This window comes from Lotus japonicus, chromosome 3 (genome assembly GCF_012489685.1).
Source record: "Lotus japonicus ecotype B-129 chromosome 3, LjGifu_v1.2".
NCBI classification, from domain to species: Eukaryota; Viridiplantae; Streptophyta; class Magnoliopsida; order Fabales; family Fabaceae; genus Lotus; species Lotus japonicus.
Window position 1 is genome coordinate 29,051,710 of NC_080043.1, and position 24,680 is coordinate 29,076,389.

General features: G+C 39.6%; 2 protein-coding genes and 1 pseudogene across 2 annotated transcripts; all 3 read left to right on the forward strand.

The window, feature by feature from the left end:
- Nucleotides 1-1,612: 1,612 nt before the first annotated feature.
- On the forward strand, nt 1,613-5,430 carry LOC130743905 (uncharacterized). The gene is made up of 4 exons (XM_057596121.1): nt 1,613-1,799; nt 3,986-4,287; nt 4,931-5,072; nt 5,195-5,430. Exons 1-4 carry the CDS (start codon nt 1,613-1,615, stop codon nt 5,269-5,271), a joined length of 708 nt encoding a protein of 235 aa, XP_057452104.1. The 3' UTR covers nt 5,272-5,430.
- Nucleotides 5,431-12,999: 7,569 nt separating this feature from the next.
- On the forward strand, nt 13,000-13,962 carry LOC130743906 (uncharacterized). Its single transcript, XM_057596122.1, has one exon. It carries the CDS (start codon nt 13,000-13,002, stop codon nt 13,960-13,962), a length of 963 nt encoding a protein of 320 aa, XP_057452105.1.
- Nucleotides 13,963-15,043: 1,081 nt separating this feature from the next.
- LOC130743907 (uncharacterized) lies at nt 15,044-23,015 on the forward strand (annotated as a pseudogene).
- Nucleotides 23,016-24,680: the final 1,665 nt, after the last annotated feature.

Below are 24,680 nucleotides of genomic sequence, written 5' to 3' on the forward strand. Positions count from 1 at the left end.
AATAACTACCCTTATCGGCATTATATCATATATAGCACAAACAATTCATGAAATAATATTTAATATTTTTATTTAAATAGTAGGCCATGAGCCGAGTCTTACAACCTTCGACGCTGTCAACGACAGTAAGACCTTCTACGATGGTCCAGAACCAAGTTACTACATCGAGAAGATAAATTGGGGGAAGAAGATGTTGGGGTTAAGAAAGGAAGAAGAAGAGGTTGGAGATTAATTGGGTATGAGATGATTAATTATGGATTAGGCTTTATTTACAATGAATCAGAACAATTGGAATTATTTATATTAAAAAAAGGAAAATGCTGTGGGGCACGACCTTGGGGCTCGTGCACCACGCACGAAGCATTTTCTGGCGGTTAGAAACCGCCAGAAACAGTAGCTTTTCTTTTTATTTTGACAGTTGTAATTTTGTGGCGGTTTTGAACCGCCAGAAATAGTAGGTTTGCTTTTTTTTTGGCAGTTGTAATTTTGTGGCGGTTTAAAACCGCCACAAAATTACTCTCGTGCATTCTTCGTACGTGCCCTCTCGTACTATATAGCATTGCTCTTAAAAAAATGAAAAAGCAACGTGGAAAAGCTAACCGAGATTAAAAACAAGCACATCAGACTAGGGATGTCCATCGGTCGGTTTCGATCCAATATTGTCGGTTTCGTCGGTTGAAAAATGCCAAACCCACAGACCCGCCACCGTCCGTTCTCTAGTTCGGGTTAGTCAGATTCGGTTTCGTCGGATGTCAGTTTTGGCAGGTGGGTTCAAGCGGTTTGCCAATCCCAAAAAGAAAAAGAAGATGAAAGAAACAGATTCAGACATATTCAATTTCTATTAGCAGACACATTACAAAAGAATCTTTAACAAGATGAAGAACAAAAATGTGGATGTGGTCCGAAGAAACAAAAAATTTGTAAAGAAAATGATAATAACTTCACATTACAAGTAGAGATTAAAAGGACCGAAAGAAAAGTTTTGGGGGGGGGGGGGTGAGATTTGTAACTGTACCTCCATGACAAGAGATTAAACGAACTTTTCCCATTGTCATTTAATTGATACAGAGACTAACAAATACTCCCTCCGTTCCCTATTATAAATCACAAATAACTAATTCTCTTAGATTAAGAAAAGTAGTTACTAGTAATAAATTTGTAAAAAAAATGATTTATTTTCCTAGATTACCCTTATTTACCTTCCTATAATTTTCTCTCTCTCCAAGTTAATACTTCTAAAGCTTATCATCTCTTTCATATTAAATATGAGGGTGAACTTGGAAAAAATTATTTAATGCTTCCTAGATATTAGAAAGTGACTTATATTTTGTAACAAATGTTTTTCAAAATATGTGACTTATAATAGGGAACGGAGGGAGTAACAATTGTAAAATGAGGTAAATTTGCACTTTCCTTGTCTTAACCTATCATAACAAAATCTTAATAAACCCATAAGCCAATGCTCTATGGCTTTTGGGTTTTTCACCTCGATCTCTTCATCCTCTTCGTCTTCCAACGTCTTCCTTCTCACCTCTAGGGTTGGGATTTGAGACATGCATGCAAGAAGATCTCCTCCACTATAACAAGAGTGCTCTTCCGATCTGCAACGAAGATGAGGAGATCAAGCTTCTACAGGGAGAGAAAAAGAGCGAGAATAGCGTTGATGGTGAAGACAATGGGAGGCTTTGATGGTGAAGGCCACGAAAGAGAATCGGTCTTTGGGTGGAAGTTGTTGTGGCAAAGGGAAGAAGAGACGTGCTGGTATGGTGGTGGTGGTCGCGGGATGGGTGACCTCTTCGGTATTGTCTCAATTGAGACAGTTTCAAAACAGTCTCAAATGCAACCAATAAATTCATGACACGTGCTAATTATGTTTTTTTTAAAAGTCACCAAATATTTGATTTTTCAACACCAACATTTTACTAAACTAAATTTTAGTCCCAATTAATCTACATCATTATACTTTCTTCTCAAGACTATACCATTTAACCCTATAACATTTAACAAATTATATTTTTTAATCTTCATCAATCAATATTTTATATTTTTTTCCAAAAACTATCACAAATTATGATTTAAATCCAAACTCATAAATCTTAATCTACATTTAACTTCATCACTGTATAAATTTAGTGGTTCATTTATCATTTTTATGGAATTTATGAAATAAAATATAAGGATGAAGATTAACTAGGATTAAAATATATTTTTTTGTAAAATATTAACTTCCAAATATCCAATAACACGTGTCATATTTGTATTAATTAAGTATGAGACTGTTTTGAAACTGTCTCAATTAGGACAGTACTAAAAAATTACCCCGCGGGATGGTGGCGGCTGGATAGAGAGAGTGTGGAAGGTTGGAGGCTAGAGTTGAGAGAGAAAGAGAGAGGCGGCTAGGGTTGGGGCTGGGGTGAAGGCTTAAATTTTTTAAGAAAGTATTTATATGGGGTTGGGCTGAAAGAGATGGGTTAGTGAGATATTGGGCTGGCTGAACCCTTTTTTTTTTCTTTATACCTGGTTCGGTCGAGCTAGAGCCTAAAACGAGACCGACCGGTCGAACCCACAAGAACCCATAAAATTGAATCGTTCAAACCCGCGGCCGAACCGAACCGGCCCATTCAATAAAAAAACTGCCGGTTTGCTCGGGTCCGGTTCGAAGTTTCTTGGACAGCCCTACATCAGACTCAGGCACACTTTGGACCCAATTAGATTAAAAAAACAATTTAGGGATCAATTTGATGCCAAAAATTTATAAGGACCAGTTTTGATTCCCCTTACAATTTTAGGTACCAAAAGAGTATTTAAGCCTAATATATTTAATCACTTCACTTATACTCTTGAAAATTGTTATCATTCAATATATTATAGATGATGTATTCAACGTTGAACTTAACATATATTACAAATTATATAAATAAAATGTACTATATTTTTGTGATAAAAATATAATTAATGTGTTCATAAGTTTTTAACATGATTTATAAAACTGTCTTATTATAAAGAAAGTTATATTTAAAATATCATTTTTGCAAATAAACTGTATCCAAACTCAAAGATAAGGTGGAAACGCTAGTATGTGAATTAATTAACAAAGGGTCATACGTTTCTATTAGTTAAAAATTTAGTTTCTTTATACTTCATAAAAGATAATCAAACAAAATAAGTTACTGCAAAGTGTAACTCTAAATTAAAACTATAAATGTAGCTCTACCAAGCCTTTTCCAAATAAGCCACCACATAGCTTCCTAATATGCAACAATTATATATCTTCAACCATCGTCAAACTATGACTGCATTCGGAAAATTTACAAGCTAACTATTCTAATATTCTACGAAGTCTAGATATATTAGCCAAATAACGCAGCAAATATATCATTCAATTTCTTCCGCAAACGATGGTCTATTCATTGTCTAATCAATTTAATAGTTTTCTTCCTTGCGTTCTTCTAAACAACTTCAGATTTATGTGCTGGTTTAGTATCATTGTAACACCCCGACTTTCAGGGGTCACAAATAGTAACCTACTCAATAAAATATGCATTGATTTCCAAAAGGATTTACAAATACAGTTATATATTTTTTTTCTTTTCAAAACATTTTCAAAACCTGATATGCATACACCTTCCCATTAATCCATACATCCAGCATTGACAAGGCAAGCACCTGAAGGTAACAACGGATGTCCATATTATACGAAGTACAATAAAATAAAGTTTAGGTCGAAAACTTTATCCAAAAAGCAACAACTCCATAAGTCCGATATACTCCCTACGACTTCCGCACCGGAGAATCGCAGGAAAGCAATGCATCAGAAACTACCCTAAATAAAAAATACTTATACAAATAACCCTGCAAGCTTTAACCAATGACGATAAGTTTCACTACCCAAGGCCCTAGCCTCAGGGGCGGACCCACACTATAGTGAGGGGGTTCAGTTGAACCCCCTGAAAAAAACAAAAATCTCACTTACCCCCTTGTATAGGTTTTTTTTTGAACCCCCTGAGATTTTTATTTTGCACCTTGAACCCCACTGGCACTTACTCCTCTCTCTGTCACAGTCTCACACGTACTCCCAGCGACACAGCCTCACCCTCTTTCTCTCGCAGTCTGGCATGTCTCTACCCTAGGTCAAGCCGTCAAACACACGCACCAGCCACCGCCCACCAGTGCACTACCGTCCACCGGCGAAGCGGCCACCACCACCAGCCTCACCTCTTTCTCTCGCAGTCTCTGTCTCACTACTCTGCCTCTCTATCTCTATCAGAGGGTTACTGGGTGGGTAAGGTAAGGTTGCTAAATTGATTTTTGGTTTTGAATTTTCCTTGCTCTCTCAGTCTTATGCGATTCATGCCCTGATGCCCTAGTTTTGAATTTTCCTTGCTCTCTCTTATGTTTATGCAAAACGGGATAATTTTTCAGAAACATAAGAAAGCAATTTTGAATTTTTGATGCTCTCACTATTATGTCTAAAGGCTGCAATCTGATTTCCAACATCGGGTACGGGTAGATTTAAGGAGATGAAATTTGAGTCTTTGCTGAGGTGGTGTACCATTGCTTAAGCAGACTTTGTTGGGGATTTGAAGCTTGTGACTCTTGAAACTTTTGTTCCAATGCTCACTTGCTGCGACCCCCAGTCTCTCCTCTAGTTTTGTTTTTTCTCTTTATTGCTGTTGTATGTTTTTCTTTGTCCTTTGGGTCTACTTTGTATTATGATGGCACTACTTATGCTTTTAATCATATATATACTATTGGTTTATCCAAAAAAAGAAAGCACAGAACAATGATACATATTACCAATTTTAATTCGCTTTATGAATGGACATCAAGTCCTCTAGTATGTATTTCCTCGTTGTAGCTCAAGTGTTTCATGGGTATTCATGTTGGGGCCATCTCTAACATGTTGCTGTGTATTACTTGTTGGGGGCAGTTTATTGAGGAAGCATTGGAATTGTTGGATAGTTACATGGAGTCGTGTTGTGCTTTTAGCAGGGTGTTGGGTGCTAGTTTGGTGTTTAGTTGGTTAGTAGGGGCTGTTGTGTTTCTCTTTGGATCGTTGCTGGTTTATCTAGGTAGTTTCTTTTATCCTCTAATTGCTACCCTGATCTGTTTCTTTTCATTCCTTTCCCCTATTCTTTTCTTTCTTTTCTTTTGTTTTGATTACTCTTTTGTTTTGAATTCTATTTGTATACAGGGTTGAAGCAAACTGTTTATGTTAATGTGATTGTGCTATGTAAGTGCTGTTTGGACAACACAATCTTGACCTTTTAATGTTACTTTGGCTTATAAAAAAAAAGATCTTCTGTGTTCTTTTAGTTGTTTTTTCTTAAATTCATTGATGGCTGAAGTATACATGTAAGATAAATATGTAAACAGCTCATTGCAAAATGTATTTTAGTGTCAAAGAAAAAGTATTCCGGGCCACCAAAATTCTGCTTTTAGATTTCAATTGAAAGTGATTTCAATTTGTTTTTAGATTTCAATTTGCTTTTAGTGTTTGAATTAGAAAGAAACAATACAAGATTTTTACCGATGTGTTCTTTTGAAAAATTTGAACCCCCTGACCCCGGGGTCCTGGATCCGCCACTGCCTAGCCTTACATCCAACACCACTCGTACAGTCTTCGGTTAATCCACCAAAGGAGTCTTCTCGTCGATCAACACGATCATCTTCTTACAGCAACACAACAACTACTCACAACACCACCTGTTATGGCCTGACAGTTTGCCGACCGTCCAAGCACAAACAAGGTAAGCAAGGCAAGCAAGGGTCAACTTCATAGAGTAATGTAATATATATACTGTGAACACCTAATTTTATCCTACCTTTTTTTCTTTCCCTTATTCTAATTTTATTCAAATTTCTATCATTTTTGAAAAGTTTTTGGGTGCATGCGCACCATCTTTCTTGCAGGCCATGCACTGGCTTGGAAACTAAAGAAATGTGGTCGAGGACATCAAGTGAAGTTGAAGAAATTTGTGTTGAAAATTAGCATCTCATTAAATGCTTTCAAAAACAAATTTCAACCAGCTTTTTTTATGAGTAATGATATATACACACCTCATTTTTAAAACACTTCATTTCCACCTTTTTTTGTTTCTCTCTCTTTCCTCTTACCATCTATCACATCTCATACTTTCTCTCCCTTACTTTTTCTTTTCTTCTTATCTCTCTCATCATTCCACCTCACACACCTCAAAAGAGAGGTGTGTGAGTAACATTATTCTTTTTTTATCCCTGAAGAATTATAGAAGAAGAGAAAGAAAGGGGCACAGCGTGACCAAGCAATAAAAGAGAATACAAAAATAAAGAAAAGGGAGACAAAAGCCCTTAGTAGCATGCCAACCATGTGCCTTGCTATCTACCTATCTGAAGCTAATCTAGAGATATGCTGTTGAATTTACACCTTGGTGCTAGATTTACGGTTGAAAATTGCAACCATGGCACAGTACCAAATCCTCTCAAGTTGCAATCAATATCAATATCATCATCAATCAATATCAATATCAATATCAATATCAATATCAATATCAATATCAATATCAATATATATATTAAAACAGCAAGGGTTATGAGAACCACTTGCTGATGTGTCATCACCTGGGACATTCTCTTCTCTGGTGCATTCTCAGAGTTAGTGTAATTCCAATGTGGCTCACTCTCCTTGCTTCCCTCCATTCACTGATTATGTGTCATTTTCTCCTTTAATCTCCAATTCCACTCAGATTTCGCGTGTCCTTTCTCCATTCGCCAATCTGGCTACTTCACTGTTCCCCATCCATTTTCAAATTTTGAATCCCTTCATCTTTAATTCCTATCTGTTGCATTTATTTATTCTTCTCCTGTTTCCAAGCCTGCCTTTCTCGATATTTTCTTTCAACACCGCCCCTCTCCCCAATCCTATGGCTCCCAATAGCCTTTCCAAACCTCCCCCTCCCCATATTCAATGAATGTATTAACATTCTCTTCCCAATTCAATTTCAATTTCATCCCGTTTCTTCCCAAAAATCTTCAGCATTTCTTCTTCATACCGTTTCTTTCCTAACCTTCTCCTACGCCGCAGCGTTCATTTCTTCTCAGACGCGTTTTATCTTCCCTAATCTCCATCCTGGCTGCACCGCAATCTACTCGAAGCCATTTCTTCGTTTCTTCCAGGATTAGATGTTTCGTTCCGCCGTTTATTTCCAAGAACGCTTCAGGTTTTGTTAATCGATGTGGGTTCTCCGTCGCTGGCGGAGCCCCCTACGAGCTCTGATCCCGCAGGTCAGGTGCCTTGCCAAGGAATCCTCCTTGAATCATTTTTATTTTTTATGCTCTGATTTTTTTATTTCATTTTCGTGTGTATTCCGAACTGATTAGGTTGTAATACTTCAGATCTCTAATGCAAAGATTATGATTATTGATCCAAAGCCCGGAGCTGTGGAAACTAAGATTATAATTTCTGGAACCCCATAGCAAATCATGCTGCACAAAGTCTTATTCATGCGTTTAACATGAGTGAGAGGGATTCAGGTTGAACTCTTAATTTTGGTAATACTCTAGCTTTGTCTCTTTTGTTTGGCTGATGTAATAAACCAGCATGAGCTTAATTATGAGAGTTAGTTAAAGAATCCATTCCTTATTTCTGTAGTTTTTTCCTGTGTGTTTTCCATATCTTGGCCCCAGTTTCCTTTAGCATGAGTTTGCAGTGTTTTAGAAGATTTGCTATTACAATGACTTAATAGACTTCTTTTATCATATAATAATTTCTCAGTTTTGGTGTTGTTTCAGGTTGCAAATTAAAGGTGGAAACTGAGATGGTGCATTTTAAACGACTATGGTGTAAGAGGAGCCAATCCTCCAATTTCATGGTTACCCTCCTTTAATTAAGCCCGGTTTTCCATATTCATGAATGAAAATATGTATAACTTTGATATGTAAGGTTATAGCTAATAATCTTGATGACTTAGGTTATAGCTAATAATCTTGAGGATGTAGGCTGGTGTGCGATTGTGGTGAAAGAGAGATTGGTAGCTCTTATATGCTATTATGTTTTATGCTGGACAAGGGCATTGGGTTACCACTTACGTTGAAGCTTATTGTGAATAATTTTGGATTTTGGATGCAAAAGGTATGGCTATGAATTGGATATGCTTCGAATGATTATTTCTAACACATCTTACACACATTATCTGGCTTAGTTTTTTTCTAACACATCTTATATTTTGGTTTTCTTTCAATTTGATTTTAGAATTTTGGTACTTGAAAAAATTCCAGGTTTTTTTGAAAGCAAGCATCTATACATACCTCAGACCTGGCCTCAGACCTGGAATAGACGAAGAGCTCTATATTTGTGGTTTCCATGCTGCTGTTTTATTGTGAATGTAAACCCAATTCTAGGTAAGAAGGGAGACTCATACAAGTGGTTGATAATATCTTTTATTTATTCCTTATTTTAAAATAAAAAATGTCATAGACACATTTGAGGACATGAAATACAGATCTCTTTAATAAATTAACTTGAGTATGACCATTCCATATCTTTCTCATACTTCATTTATGCTTGCATTTTGCTTATTCCAGATGTATACTGGACGCATAAATACTTCAATTTTTTGAACTGTATTTCTTCTGCACTTCCCGTGGTGTTTCTTATTTTGTTTTTTTGTTAAGACTTTTGAGTTTTTATATGTCCTTGGCTTCTCTACATTTTTAAGTCTTTTGGTTGAATTAATATATGTGATTTTCTCCTTGATTTGTTGGCTGAAGAAAGTCACCGGGAATGTGAGGATTGTGAAGGAAAGTCTTCATATTATTGAGAATGTTAGGAGTTAGGACACTTCAATATAATTGAATTAGTTTATGACAAGTATATGTATTCCATTTACATGAAAGAAAATATGTTTAACTTTGATGATTTGTTTGCAGGAAATCGATAGTATTTATTAAGAGTATGAACACCGAAGAGAATGGAGCAGCCGCAAGATAAAACTATCAAGTTGCAGGGAACTTAACATGGTAAGTTCTCATACTCTACATGGTTTAATTTTTTTCATAACCATTATCAAGGCACCATTTTGATGTGAAGTGAAATTTTGAATATAACTCTTGGCTTTCAGACTGTGAAGAGAACAATTAAGTTTCAGTGTTATCACCTAAGATAAATTAAAAGATTGTTTTTCTTCATTCCCTGTGGTGTTTCTGATTTGTTCTTTTGTGTTGTAATGTCTCTTATTGTATTTGTGTTACTAACTACACTGCTTTTATCATTTGTTATTTCTCCTACTATTGTTTATTTTTTCAATATCTTAATGAAACAGCAAGGATTATATTTAAATACTAATTTAGTGAGACAGGTTTGATAGTATATCTCTAAAGTCAGACCCTGAGGCACAAATCAAGGCAGTAGTTGAGCCCAAACTGGGTGCTAAACAATGCATTACTGCTAGGTTTTTTTTACGATGATAATAGGTTAGCATGATACTTTAGACTTTAGCCATCACAACGATTTTGTGAGTCTAAATCAAAATGAAGCTGCACCTGTATATTTAAACAATTTTACATCATTTACCAATTAATTGGTTTGCAAAAATTTTAAGGTGGCTTTTTGACTATAATACTTCTGTGGATCATATTACCTTTATATTGGACAGCAGCTCTTGCATTTTTTGTGTGCTACTAGATGATTGGAACAAGTGAATTGTATTGAGAAAAAAATCCAGGTTTATAATTGAATCTCATTTATTAAGTGATCTTGAAAATGAATGCTTCTCAAACTAGGTCACTCTCGATTGTTGTGCTTGGTGCTGGGGATCTATCTAATAAGAAGATAACCTTTATGAATTAGTAATCCTGTGTTTGTGTTACTTAAAGATAACCTTTGTGAATCATGTTATTAGTGCCAGAACTTGAACAGTCATGAGTTATTTGCTTTTTCTATCAAAGGCTTTTTTGTAAATTTTCCTTTGTTTTCTTAAAATGGTTTCTTATTGGCTCTTCATCTGGTGGAAACTTAACCAGAATTTCCTGGTCTGTCCCGATGTCCAATACTAGAATGATTGACTGTGCTGATTTGGTGGGCATTTCTTCGTAGTCTTCTGGAGGGTTAATGGGGAACTTTCGGTGGGGGCTGATAAATATATATTGAAACAGCAAGGGTTGCATTAAGTAGTAGATACCATCAAACAAATTTAATATTTTTCGTTTGAATTCTAGGATTGATTTTTCTTTCCATTTGAATTCAAATTCTTGCACCATCTCTGGCGAGGTTGAGGGTGGACAAAGAAGCAAGGTTGATGACTCATTTGGATAGGTTAATGTGATCATATTTTTAATTGTACTCAGTACTCACGATAAATCAAGGTTTAAACACTTTTCAACTGCCCCTAAGGATTTAGAGTGTCTATTTTAATTTGTCATTTTTTTGGCTTATGGAAAGCTGAAGGGTGAATCTTCATCTCCGATTATAGAGGAGTTTTCCCTGAGGAATAGCTTGGATCAACTAGACATCATTTTGCTAATTTATTATCAATTTTGTATATCATTCATTGCAACACTGTGTAGAACCTCAAATCCTTTTTATAATGGAGTTGTTCTTATTTGATGGTTTATTCAATTGAATACCATTGCATGATTTAATCTATACATGTGTATGCTCTTCTATTCATGGAAATCGTTTAAATATTTTGGTCAATTGGTGTAAATTTATATCGTCTTATTATTGCGCGGATTTATACTTACTTATTTGTTTATAAAGTATGAATTGATTGATATATGCTCCCTGTGCCACGCACGAGTGAAAAATCTAGTTTGAAGATATGATGTCAAGAATGGCAAGCACCGCATACAATTTTTCACATCTCAGCTGCAATTGTTGAAAACATGGAAGAAATACAGTTGGGCTCTTTAAATGCATGAAGAAATTAGCAAGCTTTCTGGCCTATAAATGAAGAGAGGAGCAGAGTGCAAAAGGGGGACGAACAGAAACACAAACAGGATATTGAGAGAAAAATTCAGAATAGAGTACAGAAATAGAGAGTGTGGAGGAAAGGAGCTTTGGTCACAGATACAGAGTCGGAAATCGTGAGAAAGAAATCAATTGCAACTAGTTCTATCACCAAGTAATTGTTGTCTTTCTTCATTCTCTTATCTCACCTTTGGCACATATTATAGTAATTTTGCAAATTCATTCATGTGCCTCTGTAATTCTAATCTCAGCCTCTGTCATGATCAAATTTTGTAATCAAATTGTTGAGCACAAATCAAAAAATCAGATACAGTTTTGTCACAATCTGAAATCAAAAGAATAGATGTCATAGTACAGGGACAGTAAAGATAGAATAAAGATGTAGCAATTATTCTAATTTTCAATCACTCTGGATCCAACCCTATTCTTCTTCCTCCTCTTCTCTTATTCTATCGTTTCTGTTCGTGTGAACGCTCCCTTTTTGTTAATCCAGATTTATTTTCTTCATTTTAGATATTGCTATAGGATAGTTTTCAATTTTTTTATTTTTAATAACATTTAGTTGTTATATCTTATTAGAAGAAAAGTAAAAAAAAAAGGGAACAAAGTGAGCCAGGTAAGTGACTTACACGGAAGTGATTTGTTTCCTAGTCCCAAATTTGTTTTTTCCTTATCATGTTTTCGAACAAAAAAAAGCACTTAATTAGTAAATTAGTTAATTAGTATATTACTTAAATAATAAAAAGCAAAAAATGTTTTGGGGTGAAACAAATATTTTCAAAGCTATAATATTTTGCACAATTAATTAGAGGTACCGTTTTTTTTTTAACGGACGATGTGGGGTGCTAATACCTTCCCCATGCGTAATCGACTCCCGAATCCAAACTGGTTTCAAAGACCAAGCTTTTATGGGTTTTCCAATGTTTTCCATGTTAATAAATATTGGTGGCGACTCTTCTGACATCAAAACCCTTAATTCGCCGTCCCGCCGCGACCCCGGTTGCGACAGATGGCGACTCTGCTTGGGACAATTTCGAGAGTCAAGCCTAACTAATTGATTGTGCAAAATTGCTAGCTTTCTCTATTTTGTTTCACCCCTCTCTTTTCGCTTCATATTTATTTACTCTTCTGTATATAGTCACTATTTTACTGTAAATATTTAATGTGGCATGAGGCACTAGGGTAGATGACTAATGAGATGAATTGTCTGTTGTATATATGTATTTGTTCTTTTTTTTTTATTGCAGATGGGGTAGTTTCTTTTCTTTTTTCTTCTAGTTTTTAGAATGGTTCTTAAAGGTTTGTATGCTCCTTACACACACTTCCACTAATACATGCTTCGCACACACTTTAGGCTCTATACCCGAGTCTTGAAAAACCTTAGGATTAGAGGGGTCTCGATGTTGTCTTGTGGAGTTCCTATATGGGGCTTCCCTGATAGTCATTGATTCTCCACTCAGATTGTTACTGGCATTATGATACTGCTATCTTGTGACCATTTCTCAATGGTTCCTGTGGTGGGCCCTAATGTTAGGCTCTTATCTTCTAAGATAGGGGCAATCTGGGGACCTTTATAGGGAGTCTAGACCTATCCTTTAATTCACTGTTGTAGTACAACCTTAGCTTGCCACCTATATTAAGGTTTATGGCCTTAGAAAGTACTCAACCGTAGGGGTATCACCCTGTTTAGGTACAAAAGGAGCATAACTCTATTCCTTGATGTTTCCGATTATCATCTATTCATGCATTTCACTCATATATCATAACCTTTCATCTTTAAACTTTCTATTACTCTTTAAAGAAAAGGATCATTACCCCGTGGTTGAATATTTCACACTTGCATCTTATGCAAAAAAAAAAAAAAAAAAAAAATTCGCATGAAATCATCCATCATTATGCATCATTCCCAAATTTTATAAAATGTGGTTTTAAAAAGGGGGGATCGATCCTTTTTCTTGTTCCAAATGACCATCTTGCATACATGAGCATTTAACATGCGCCTTATACTAATTCCTTTTCTTAGGTGATTAGCGTTGAGCTTTGGCAGTAAAAAGATGGAACTTACTGGGTGCACTAGCAATGTCAATGGTGATAAAAAGAGTGTCAGAGTGACCGCAAGTGTCGGATCTTTGGGCAGTTTACAAGAAATAGCCAAGTTAATGCCTCAAGAGCATCAGAAATCCTTCAACAGGAAATATGGGAGACTTTTAGATTTGTTGTCCATTCGAGTAGAGGAAAGTGCACTGACAGCTTTGACCCACTACTGGAACTCTTCCCTGAGGTGCTTTGAATTCCCAACGTTTGACATCACTCCTACTATAGAGGAGTATGCTTGCATTCTAGATATACCTATGAATGAGGGAGATGCCTATTACTTTCCAATGGATCAACCGCCATCTGAATCAAAAGTGCGTGAACAGTTCAAAGGATTGTTGGGGTTGTCCGAAAAGCAGTCAAGAATGTCTGGGCACACTGGGTCTCGAGGTTTGAATAGAGCTTGCATGGAAGATCGCATGGCATCACTGGCACAACACAATGAATGGGAAGGCTTTTCCAAGATCCTTGCTTTGGAAATTTATGGCTTGGTGTTGTTTCCTTCTGCGACTGACATAATTGATTTGGCCGCTATGGATGTCTTTTACTCAGTGGAAGATAAGGCTAGAAACCCTGTCCCGACGGTTTTAGCTGAAACCTTCTTGACATTAACTTTCTGCCACCATAAAGGAAAAGGGAAGCTCCAATGTTGTCTACAACTTCTTTATGTGTGGGCAATGTCTCATTTGCATGTGGGCAAGCAGATATCCAGAGGGTCAAAAGCATTGAATGTGTTCTGCCACCTCACCATAAAGTCACTTGACGAGCGTAGGTGGAAAAATGAGTTTGAAAGTGCTGAAGAAAACCAATTTCTTAGATGGGTGCCCCCTTGGTACGATTCAAAGCAAGGGAAAGTCATCATTTTCAACTGTGGGGAATTCCCCTATGTACCGCTCATGGGGCCCAAGGGTTGTGTAACATAAACACCGGCGGTTGTGCTAAAACTGTTTGGTTGGACACAGAGGAAGCCACATCCAGAACAAATTGCGGGGTTCCATTTCTGGTACAAAGACGACACCAGGGCCATGCTAAAAAGGGTAAAAGAGTCCTGGAAGAGCGTGCGATGGGTAGGGAAAGAAGAGTTGGGAAATCTGTTGTTAGCAGATGCTCAAATGTACAAAGCCTGGCGTAATGCAAGAGGAGTGCGCAGTCACCTTTCGACTGAACCTTCAAAGGAAAAAGAAGATTCCCCGTCAGCACAAGAGATGGCTGAGCAAGCAGACCTCTATAAGACCCAAGTGGAGAAGTTGCTCGAGGAGAAGCAAGATGCACATGATGAAATCGATTATCAGAAAAGGAAGTACGAAACCTTAAGAATCAGCAAGAGCCTTCTAGAAAGGGACTATGAAGAAACTACCACAAGGCTGAGAAAGGGGAAGACAGTCATGACTTCTGGGGGAACGAGAAAGATGAAGGAGAAAATGATGACCAATGGAAGGAGAAATTCATGGCCGAAAAACGGGCTCGAGAGAGATTGGAAGAAGAAAATCAAAAAGAAAAACAAGAATTTCGTAGACTCCAGGGCGAATACAAGATAGAAAGGTCAATCAGAAAAGAGTTAGAATACTCTTATGATCATCTAGAAACCCAAATGAATCAAGCCAAACTCGAGCGTAGTGAAGCCTATGACGAGTCCGTAAGAGCTCGCCACCAGAACCATGTGCTTGCAGAAGAACTTAAAAGATTGCAGCTTGAAAAGTCTCAGAAAGAAGCTGAAGCCTTTGAATGGAAGACGAAGTGCCAAGAACAGAGGTATGAGACTGGAAAATGGTGGTGGTTATACCAGACAGTCATAGATGGGCTTAATGAGCAGGCTCCAATGTTCATTGACTACTGGGAAGAAGCAGAGTTAGATCGTGCCAATCCTTGTAAAGTCTTCCCTCCAGGTATCAATGGATTAGTGGACTACTGCGGAAGCATAGCAAGAGGCTTGAAGAGGAAGAGGACCTAAAGAGAAAGAATGGTTGAAGTTCATAAGAAACCGAACAGCGAGATTTGCTTGTTTTTTAATGAGGCCTATATGTATTAGACATCTTTTATTAATGAAGTATTCAGATTCAGTGCTACTGCTATTTTTTTGTCAAAGACATTGCTAGTGTTCTCAGGGTACTTTTCCTTGTGGAGAGACATTTGTCCTCCCCTGGATGAGCGACCAACCATATTACGGTCTTATGAGCCTACTACTCTCTGATTGGATGTGGGTCCATCTCCACGCTGCCAAAGCAACAACGTTAATCTTCAAATGACTAGCCATAATAATCAAACAATAAAAATAAATAATGTTTTAAATATGGAAGGGAATGAGTTAATAAAAACAAAAACTTATGAAATTTTTACATTAAATCTAAACAAGCTGTATCCTCGACATCCTTATCGGACTCGTTCCCGAGCCAGGATCATGGATGAGCAAGAGCAAATCAACACAGAGCTGAGAGACAACATGACTCAAATCAAGGAGCAAATGTCTGAGTTCATGGAAGCTATCAAGGAAGCTATCAGAAGAGACAGAGAAGAGGAGCACCACGGAAGGGGTGAAGGGCCGTCGTCCACTCCCGAGTTTCCACCTGGCTTCTTTCCTTTACATGTGCATGCTCAAGGGGTCCATCCGCAAGGGATAGTTATGCCTCTAACAGTACACCCGAACATGCCCTACCAGCAAACCTCCCAGTCTCACCAAGTCCAATTCCCGCCTTACGGCCTCCCTCCTGGTTATGCACCCCCAGTTGTTGTCAATCAAACAGATAGTAATCCACCAACCACTACTCAAGTAAATCCTACCCAATCTCAAGGCCCATCAGTCAGTAACATCGAAGTGCCACAAGTTCACATACCTTTCCCATCTGCGCCTCCACATGCTGCTATGCCAAGCCACTTGCCACCTCTAAACACTTATCAACAAGATATATCCCAAGCATATCTCCCTCACAACTCACTGAACATCCCTCCACCACATACCCTCAACCTCAGTGCCCAAGGAAATCCGCCAACACCTCATGCCGCTTTTCCGCCAAACCACTTTTCCGAGGATGGTCAATCCAAAGAAAGGCTACAGTTACTCGAAGAAAGGATGCGAGCTGTGGAGGGTGGAAATTATGGTTTTAATGATGCAGCAGATTTATGTCTGGTCCCAGATGTTGTGATTCCACCAAAGTTTAAGGCTCCGGAGTTTGAAAAATACAGGGGCACCACATGTCCAAAAAGTCATCTAACCATGTACTGTAGAAAAATGGCCGCATGTGCCCATGATGAGAAGTTATTGATTCACTTCTTCCAGGATAGTTTGGCCGGAGGAGCCTTGAACTGGTACATGCATTTGGAGCGTACCCGCATTCGTAGTTGGGGAGACTTGGCTGATGCATTCTTGAAACAGTACAAAGAGTATGCCCAGCGAAGAGTATGCCCACATGGCCCCTGATAGGATGCAACTCCAGAACATGCTGAAGAAGGAGAGCGAGACTTTCAAAGAGTATGCCCAGCGATGGAGAGAGTTGGCCTCTCAAGTTGAACCTCCCCTGTCTGAAAAGGAGATTGTGTCAATGTTTATTGATACTCTCCAGTCACCCTTTTACGATAGAATGGTCGGAAGTGTGTCGTCTAACTTCTCTGACATGGTCGTCATAGGGGAAAGAGTGGAGAATGGCATGAGAACTGGAAAGATCGCGACAAGTCCTCTCATAACAAGCAATGTAAAGAAACCTTTTGTGGGGTTTGCAAAGAAGAAATAAGGAGACACCAATGCTGTTACGGCCCATCAAGGAGGATATTCTCCGTGGAGAACTGACCAAAGGCCTACCAACTTCTACCAAACCCCTAACATACCTCAGATCCCTTACCAATACATAGTCGCAGCCACACAATCCACTTACCCGCAACCTCATCAGCCAATAAACCCATACACCGCGACCCAACCAGCTCCACCACAACCACCCAACTTTGTATCACCTCAACAAAACCCACCTCAAAGCCAAAACTTCATACCCAACACAAACCAAAGGAATGGGGAAAGGAATCAGGTCCGCTTTGACCCAATTCCCATGTCCTACACCGAGCTCTTGCCACAGCTTATCCAGGGATCTCTTGTAACTCCTTACCCATTAAAACCAGCTCAACCACCATACCCAAGGGGACATGATGCAAACACCATATGTGACTATCATGCTGGGTACATTGGCCATTCCACTAAGAATTGCATGTCGTTGAAGTATAGAGTGCAGAAGTTGATTGATGCCAAACTATTGAATTTTTCTGAAAAACCTAACATTGGGACTAATCCATTGCCCGACCATGGGAGCTCTAATGTCAATGCAATAAGCAAAAACTCTGAAAGGTATCTAAAGGTAGAGGAAGTCAAAACTCCGCTGAGCGTTATATTTGTTGAGATGTGCAAGAGGGGCATTATCGATGGTAACCTTGATGAGAAGCAAATGTGTGCATCCTGACGCCGGCCATCCAATAGAAAAATGTAGTGAGTTCAAACAAATCTTGCAAGATCTCATGGATTGTAGGCTTGTGCAAGTAGGGAAATCTGAGGCAGAGCATGAGGTGGCAATGAATGATGCGCAGATACCCATTTTCCCAAAGCCGTTGGTAGTCCACTACACCAAAAGCATGACTACTTCTATTTCAAATGATCTAAAGCCCATTACGGTACAAGTACCAACGATGCTAGAAAGAAAAGAAACATCACAAGGTTATGAAGAACTATTTGTCGGCAACCTTTTGACTGCTCTGACTCCTACTGATCCTAAACCGATCGTCATCCAGTTACCTGCTCCATTTCCTTTCAAAGATACTAAAGCTATACCATGGAATTACAATGCCAAGATCATTGGCGGAAGTACTCCCAAAGAACCTAGCTCTGAGAACTCATCAATCACAAACATTGTTGGTATCGGGGGAATGACACGAAGCGGTCGTATTTACACCCCTGAGGAACTTGGAAAAAAGCATGAAAATGAATCTGAGAAGTTTGAAAAAGGGAAAAGCAAAAAGGATGAGGACATCATCGAGGAAATAATCCGTGAGAAGGAGCCAAGAAAAACAGTTTCTGATGAGGAAGCCAGTGAATTCTTGAAGTTTGTCAAGCAAAGTGAATACATGGTGGTTGATCAGTTGAACCGCCTCCCCGCAAAGATCTCACTGTTGGCGTTGTTAATGAATTCAGAACCTCACAGACAGGCATTGATCAAAGTTTTGAATGAAGCCTATGTCATCCACAACATCTCGGTTGACAAATTCGAAGGCATTGTTGGAAATATTACAGCCAATAACTACTTAACCTTTACTGATGATGAAATACCTGTGGAAGGGGCAGGACACAACAGAGCCCTATACATTTCAGTGAAGTGTAAGCAATACATTCTCGCAAAGGTGTTGGTTGATAATGGCTCCTCACTCAATGTGATACCAAAATCTACACTTGTTAAGCTACCATTTGATGCATCTTACATGAGGCCAAGCAACACCGTAGTCAGAGCCTTTGATGGAACCCGGAGGGAAGTGATGGGAGAAATTGACTTGCCAATTCAAATCGGTCCCACTACATTTCAAGTGAACTTTCAAGTGATGGATATCACACCTGCCTACAGTTGTTTGTTGGGAAGGCCGTGGATTCATGCTGCTAGGGCTGTGCCATCAACACTTCACCAAAAGATCAAGTTCTTCATCAATGATAAGTTGGTTGTTGTTTCAGCAGAAGAGGACTTACTGGTGAGCAAGCCATCATCAACCCCATACATTGAAGCAGCAGAAGAGGCTCTGGAAACCTCATTTCAGGCCCTCGAAATTGTCAATGCAACATATGTGGGCGAGGAAATGCCGGTCATAAAGGCACATCCATTAGATGCTTCTTTGATGGTCGCTAAAGTGATGCTAGAAGGAGGATACCAACACGGTCGTGGGCTTGGAAAATATGGGCAAGGTATTACTGAATTCCCAATGCTGATTGGAAATAAGGACCGATATGGGCTCGGGTACAAACCTACAAAAGCTAATAAAATGAGAATCACCATGGAAAAAAAGGAAAGAAGACTAGCCAGGTTGGAAAACAGGGAATCAAGGGCTGAGGGGGTCTCTATTTGCGATCTATTGGAGATCTTTCAGAGTGCTGGTTTTGAATTTCTCAGTCCAGTGGCTGTTGCAGAAGAAGATGTTCCGGGAGGCCAACATATTGATCTGATCCATCTTTGCGCACCAGATGTAGAGCTCAGTAATTGGGAGGCTGTTGAACTTCCCATGGTTTACAAGTCTATGCCAAAGTAATTGCATAAGTGTTTATTCTATTGCTCTGCCCAAGGCTTAGGATGTTTTATGTAAAATGGCTTTGCAAAACTTTAAATGTCTTTTTGTATGTCGGGCTAATATGTTTCCCTTTTAATGAATGTCATCAATAAAATGCATTTTGAATTCTCTATCAACCTCTTCTTTTGTCATGCTACCCAACTACTATTGATCATTTATTTATTTCCTATCCTCTTTTGTTTACATTTGAAAATCATGCAGAGTGGATAGTGATGTCCTTGAAAATGACAATGCTAGTATTGCAACGCCTGATTTTGGCTGTACCATTAATCAAGCTGATGACGATTTGGAAGACCATGATGAAGTCCCCCCAGAACTTTTAAGATTAATGGAGCAAGAAGCTAAAAAGATTCAGCCTCACGAGAAACAAATTGAGATGATTAACCTGGGCACCGAAGTAGATAGAAAAGAAGTCAAGGTGGGAACTTCTATGAAAGAAGGTGAGCGTAACAAGCTGATCAGGCTCCTGCACAACTACAATGACGTATTCGCATGGACGTACCAAGACATGCCCGGTCTAGACACCAGTATAGTGGAACACAAATTGCCACTAAAGCCTGAATGTCCCCCAATCAAGCAGAAGTTAAGACGGATGAAGCCAGAGGTATCATTGAAAATCAGAGACGAGGTAAAAAAGCAGTTTGATGCAGGTTTCCTCGCTGTGGCCAAATACCCTCAGTGGGTTGCCAATGTCGTCCCATTCCCTAAGAAAGATGGGAAGGTACGGATGTGTGTCGACTACCGGGATCTGAATCGAGCCAGCCCTAAGGATGACTTTCCACTACCTCACATTGATGTCCTGGTGGACAACACAGCTCAACACCAATTCTTCTCCTTTATGGACGGTTTCTCTGGGTACAACCAAATCAAGATGACTGCTGAAGATGTAGAAAAGACCACATTCATTACACCGTGGGGAACCTTTTGCTATAAGGTAATGTCATTCGGGTTAAAGAATGCTGGGTGCAACCTACCAAAGGGCCATGGTGGCTTTGTTTCATGATATGATGCACAAGGAGATTGAAGTTTATGTAGACGATATAATTGCAAAATCAAAGACAGAAGAAGACCATGTCGTTAATCTACAGAAGCTCTTTGAACGCTTGCGGAAGTTCAGGCTGAGACTAAACCCTGCAAAATGTACTTTCGGCGTGAAATCTGGAAATCTGTTAGGCTTTATAGTCAGTCAGAAGGGGATAGAGGTTGACCCTAACAAAGTTCGAGCCATTCAAGAGATGCCAGTTCCTCACACAGAAAAAGAAGTTTGTGGATTTCTTGGGAGATTAAACTACATAGCTCGATTCATAGCCCAATTAACTGCCACATGTGAGCCAATCTTCAAGCTATTGCGCAAAAGTCAACCCACAGAATGGAACGACGAGTGTCAAAAAGCTTTCGATAGAATAAAGCAGTACCTGCAAGATCCGCCAGTCTTGGTACCACCAGTCGCAGGTAGGCCTCTCATCATGTATCTCACAGTACTTGACGAATCCATGGGTTGTGTCCTAGGCCAACATGATAGTTCCGGAAGGAAAGAGCATGCTATCTACTACTTGAGCAAAAAGTTTACTGACTGTGAATCAAGATACTCACTGTTAGAGCGAACATGTTGTGCTCTAGCTTGGGCTGCCCGCCGTTTGAGACAATACATGCTCAGTCACACTACTTGGCTGGTGTCTAAAATGGACCCGATCAAGTACATTTTCGAAAAGCCCGCTCTTACTGGAAGGATTGCCCGGTGGCAAGTTTTGTTGTCTGAATACGACATCGTGTATGTCACACAAAAAGCAATCAAAGGCAGTGCTCTCGCAGATTTCTTGGCTCACCTGCCTGTGGATGATTATCAGTCAATGCAATGCGACTTCCCAGATGAAGACATAATGGCACTCTTTCAAGGGAAAAACCCTTCAGAACAAGATAAATGGATCCTATTGTTTGATGGTGCTTCCAACACAATGGGGCACGGAATTGGAGCCATCCTAATTTCTCCTGAGAACCAATACATTCCAATGACGGCCAGGTTGTGTTTCGACTGTACCAACAACATAGCAGAGTATGAAGCATGTGCTATGGGAATCAAAGCAGCCATAGAATCTAAGGTAAAGATTCTCGAGGTTTATGGTGACTCAGCCCTAGTTATCCATCAATTAAAGGGAGAATGGGAGACTCGTGATGCCAAGTTAGTCCCTTATCAAGCCCACATCAAAGAATTGTTGGAGCGGTTCGACGAAGTTACTCTCCACCATGTCCCTCGTGAGGAGAATCAATTGGCTGATGCCCTAGCCACCTTGTCCTCAATGTTCGAGATAAGTCGGGAAGGGGAAGTACCACTCATAAAAATCCAAAGTCGAGATCAACCGGCATATTGTCAAGCTATAGAGGAAGAACCTGATGGAAAGCCTTGGTATCAGGACATCAAAACCTATATCCAAAGCAGGGAATATCCTCCAGGCGCTTCAGAAAACGATAAAAGAACCCTAAGGAGATTGACAACGAGTTTCTTTCTTGATGGAGATGTTCTCTATAAGAAAAATCTTGATCTTGTTCTCCTCCGGTGCGTTGATGCAGTAGAAGCACAAAGAATTATCAATGAAATTCATGAAGGCTCTTTTGGAACCCACATGAACGGGCATGCAATGGCAAAGAAGATCTTAAGAGCTGGCTACTACTGGTTGACTATGGAAACAGATTGCTTTAATCATGTGAAGAAGTGTTATAAATGTCAGGCATACGCCGACAATATTAATGCTCCGCCGGTGCCTCTGAATGTTCTAACAGCACCTTGGCCATTCTCAATGTGGGGCATGGACGTGATTGGACCCATTGAACCTAAAGCATCAAATTGGCATCGTTTTATCTTGGTGGCAATCGACTATTTCACCAAATGGGTCGAAGCAGCCTCATATGCAAGTGTTACAAGGAATGTGGTGGTGAGATTCATCAAGAAAGATTTGATTTGTCGATATGGGCTCCCAAGTAAGATCATCACTGATAATGGCACTAATCTGAACAACAATTTGATGAAAGAGTTGTGCGACAATTTCAAAATCCAACATCATAATTCCTCCCCATATCACCCAAAGATGACTGGGGCAGTTGAGGCTGCTAATAAGAACATCAAAAAGATCATCCAGAAGATGGTGGTTACCTACAAGGATTGGCATGACATGCTCCCTTTGCCTTGCACGGATATCGCACCTCAGTGCGCACTTCAACCGGAGCAACCCCGTTCTCCTTGGTGTATGGAATGGAAGCCGTCCTCCCAGTTGAAGTTGAAATCCCTTCATTGAGAGTGTTAATGGAGGCTAAGTTGGAAGAAGCAGAATGGGTCCGAGCTCGGTATGATCAGCTAAATCTCATCGAAGGCAAGAGACTGAATGCCTTGTGCCATGGTCAGCTATACCAACAGAGGATGAAGCGAGCCTTTGAGAAGAAGGTCCGCCCCAGAGAATTTCAAGAAGGAGACTTAGTCCTCAAGAAGATCTTGCCCACTCAAAAGGATCATCGTGGAAAATGGACCCCAAACTATGAAGGGCCTTATGTTGTAAAAAGGGCATTCTCAGGAGGCGCTCTGGTCCTCACTAACATGGACGATGAAGACCTGTCTCACCCCATCAACTCTGATTCGGTCAAGAAGTACTATGCCTAGAAAAAAATTTGAAAAAAAGCTCGCTAGATCGAAAACCTGAAAAGGCGGTCTAGGCAAAAATTAGAGCGACCTGGTGGGTTGAAAACTCGAACGAGCGACCCAGGCAAAAATTAAGGTCAAACAAAAGGCATACAAGTACACTAGGTTGAAAACCTGAGAAGGCGGCCTAGGTGGAATTTGAGTCTGCTCAAGGAAGAACTCATGGAAAATTAATGCTCAGACTTGGGCAATTTGAGGTTGTTGAATTCTCAAGTCGTTAGATGAGGTCTCTGCATAGTCACTTCAAGCTTCAGAGGATCAAATGAAATGGGGAAAATCTTGCTGGTTAATGGGTATTCAAAATCATGATTAAGTGAAGCTAGCATTGTTCATCTAAGAGGGCATCCCTTTGAACGCTTGACCATCCTTTTTCTTATGCTAATCCTTTTGTACACTTTCTATATATCCACTACATTCTGCTCTATATGAACACATTTTCTTCATAAGCGAGTTGTGTATGTAAATATGACCCCTTTTAATACGATGTCGTGTGTTCTTCTTGATACCATTGGTTTCATTTTGCATCTTATTGAGAGCATGCGTTAAAGGGAAGCTTGTTTTTTATTTGAAAATTCTTTTACAATTACTTTTGGCATGTTGACCCACTAATCCTGGTAAATTTGGCAAAGCACCTAATGAATATGGTCAAGATCACTGCTATATCTCATGACGAGTCACCTGCACCATGCTAAAAAGGTACCCTAACTTGGAGTGCATATCTTACAAGACAAAGCAGAAGGCGGATCAAGACGTGTTCTAGCTCATCCTTGGATCCTGGGGCATCCGATGTCACAAGAATCACAATTCACACAAAAAAAAAACAAAAAAAACAAAAAAACAAAAACAAAAACAAAAACAGATCATCCCAAATTTATAAAGTTTTGCATCATTTGCATCATTACATCTCCATATCATTACATCCATTAACCCATCAACCATTTTGCATCAACAAATCATCCTCAAATTCAGAGCCTCGAGTCCGGCCTGTCTCATTTTTCCACAGAGCCTCGTGCCCTTCTAGGCTTATTTTTCAACAGGGCTCCATGCCCCACCAGGTTTAATTTTCAGCAGGGTTTTGTGCCCCTCCAGGTTTATTTTTCAGCAAGGCTTTGTGCCCCACCAGGATTATCTTCAGCAGGGCTCCATGCCCTCACCAGGTTTAATTTCCAGCTGGGCTCCGCGCCCCTCCAGGTTTAATTTCCAGCAGGGCTCCGTGCCCCTCCAGGTTTATTTTTCAGTAGGGCTCCACGCCCCTCCAGGTTTAATTTTCAGCAAGGCCCCGTGCCCCTCCAGGTTTATTTTTCAATTGGGCTCTGTGCCCTTCCAGGTATTTCCAGTAGGGCTCCGTGCCCCTCCAGGTTTATTTTTCAGCAGGGCTCCACGCCCCTCCAGGTTTATTTTTCAGCAGGACCCCGTGCCCCTCCAGGTTTATTTTTCAGCTGGGCTATGTGCCTCTCCAGGTTTATTTTTCAGCTAGGCTATGTGCCCCTCCAGGTTTATTTTTCATCTGGCCTTGTGCCCCTCTAGGTTTACTTTCAGTTGGGCCTCGTGCCCCTCCACGTTTAATTTTTCCTTGGGCTCTGCCCCCTCCAGTTTATTTGTCAACGTGCCCCCTCCAGGTTTAATCTTTTGTTGAACATAAATCTCTTCTTT

Coding starts and splice junctions, on each gene's coding strand:
- LOC130743905 (XM_057596121.1), top strand. CDS start 1,613: ATGAGGAGATCAAGCTTCTACAGGGAGAGAAAAAGAGCGAGAATAGCG. Junction 4,288..4,930: donor AGGGTTACTGGGTGGGTAAG/GTAAGGTTGCTA, acceptor TGTTGGGGGCAG/TTTATTGAGGAAGCATTGGA. Junction 5,073..5,194: donor ATCGTTGCTGGTTTATCTAG/GTAGTTTCTTTT, acceptor ATTTGTATACAG/GGTTGAAGCAAACTGTTTAT.
- LOC130743906 (XM_057596122.1), top strand. CDS start 13,000: ATGGAACTTACTGGGTGCACTAGCAATGTCAATGGTGATAAAAAGAGT.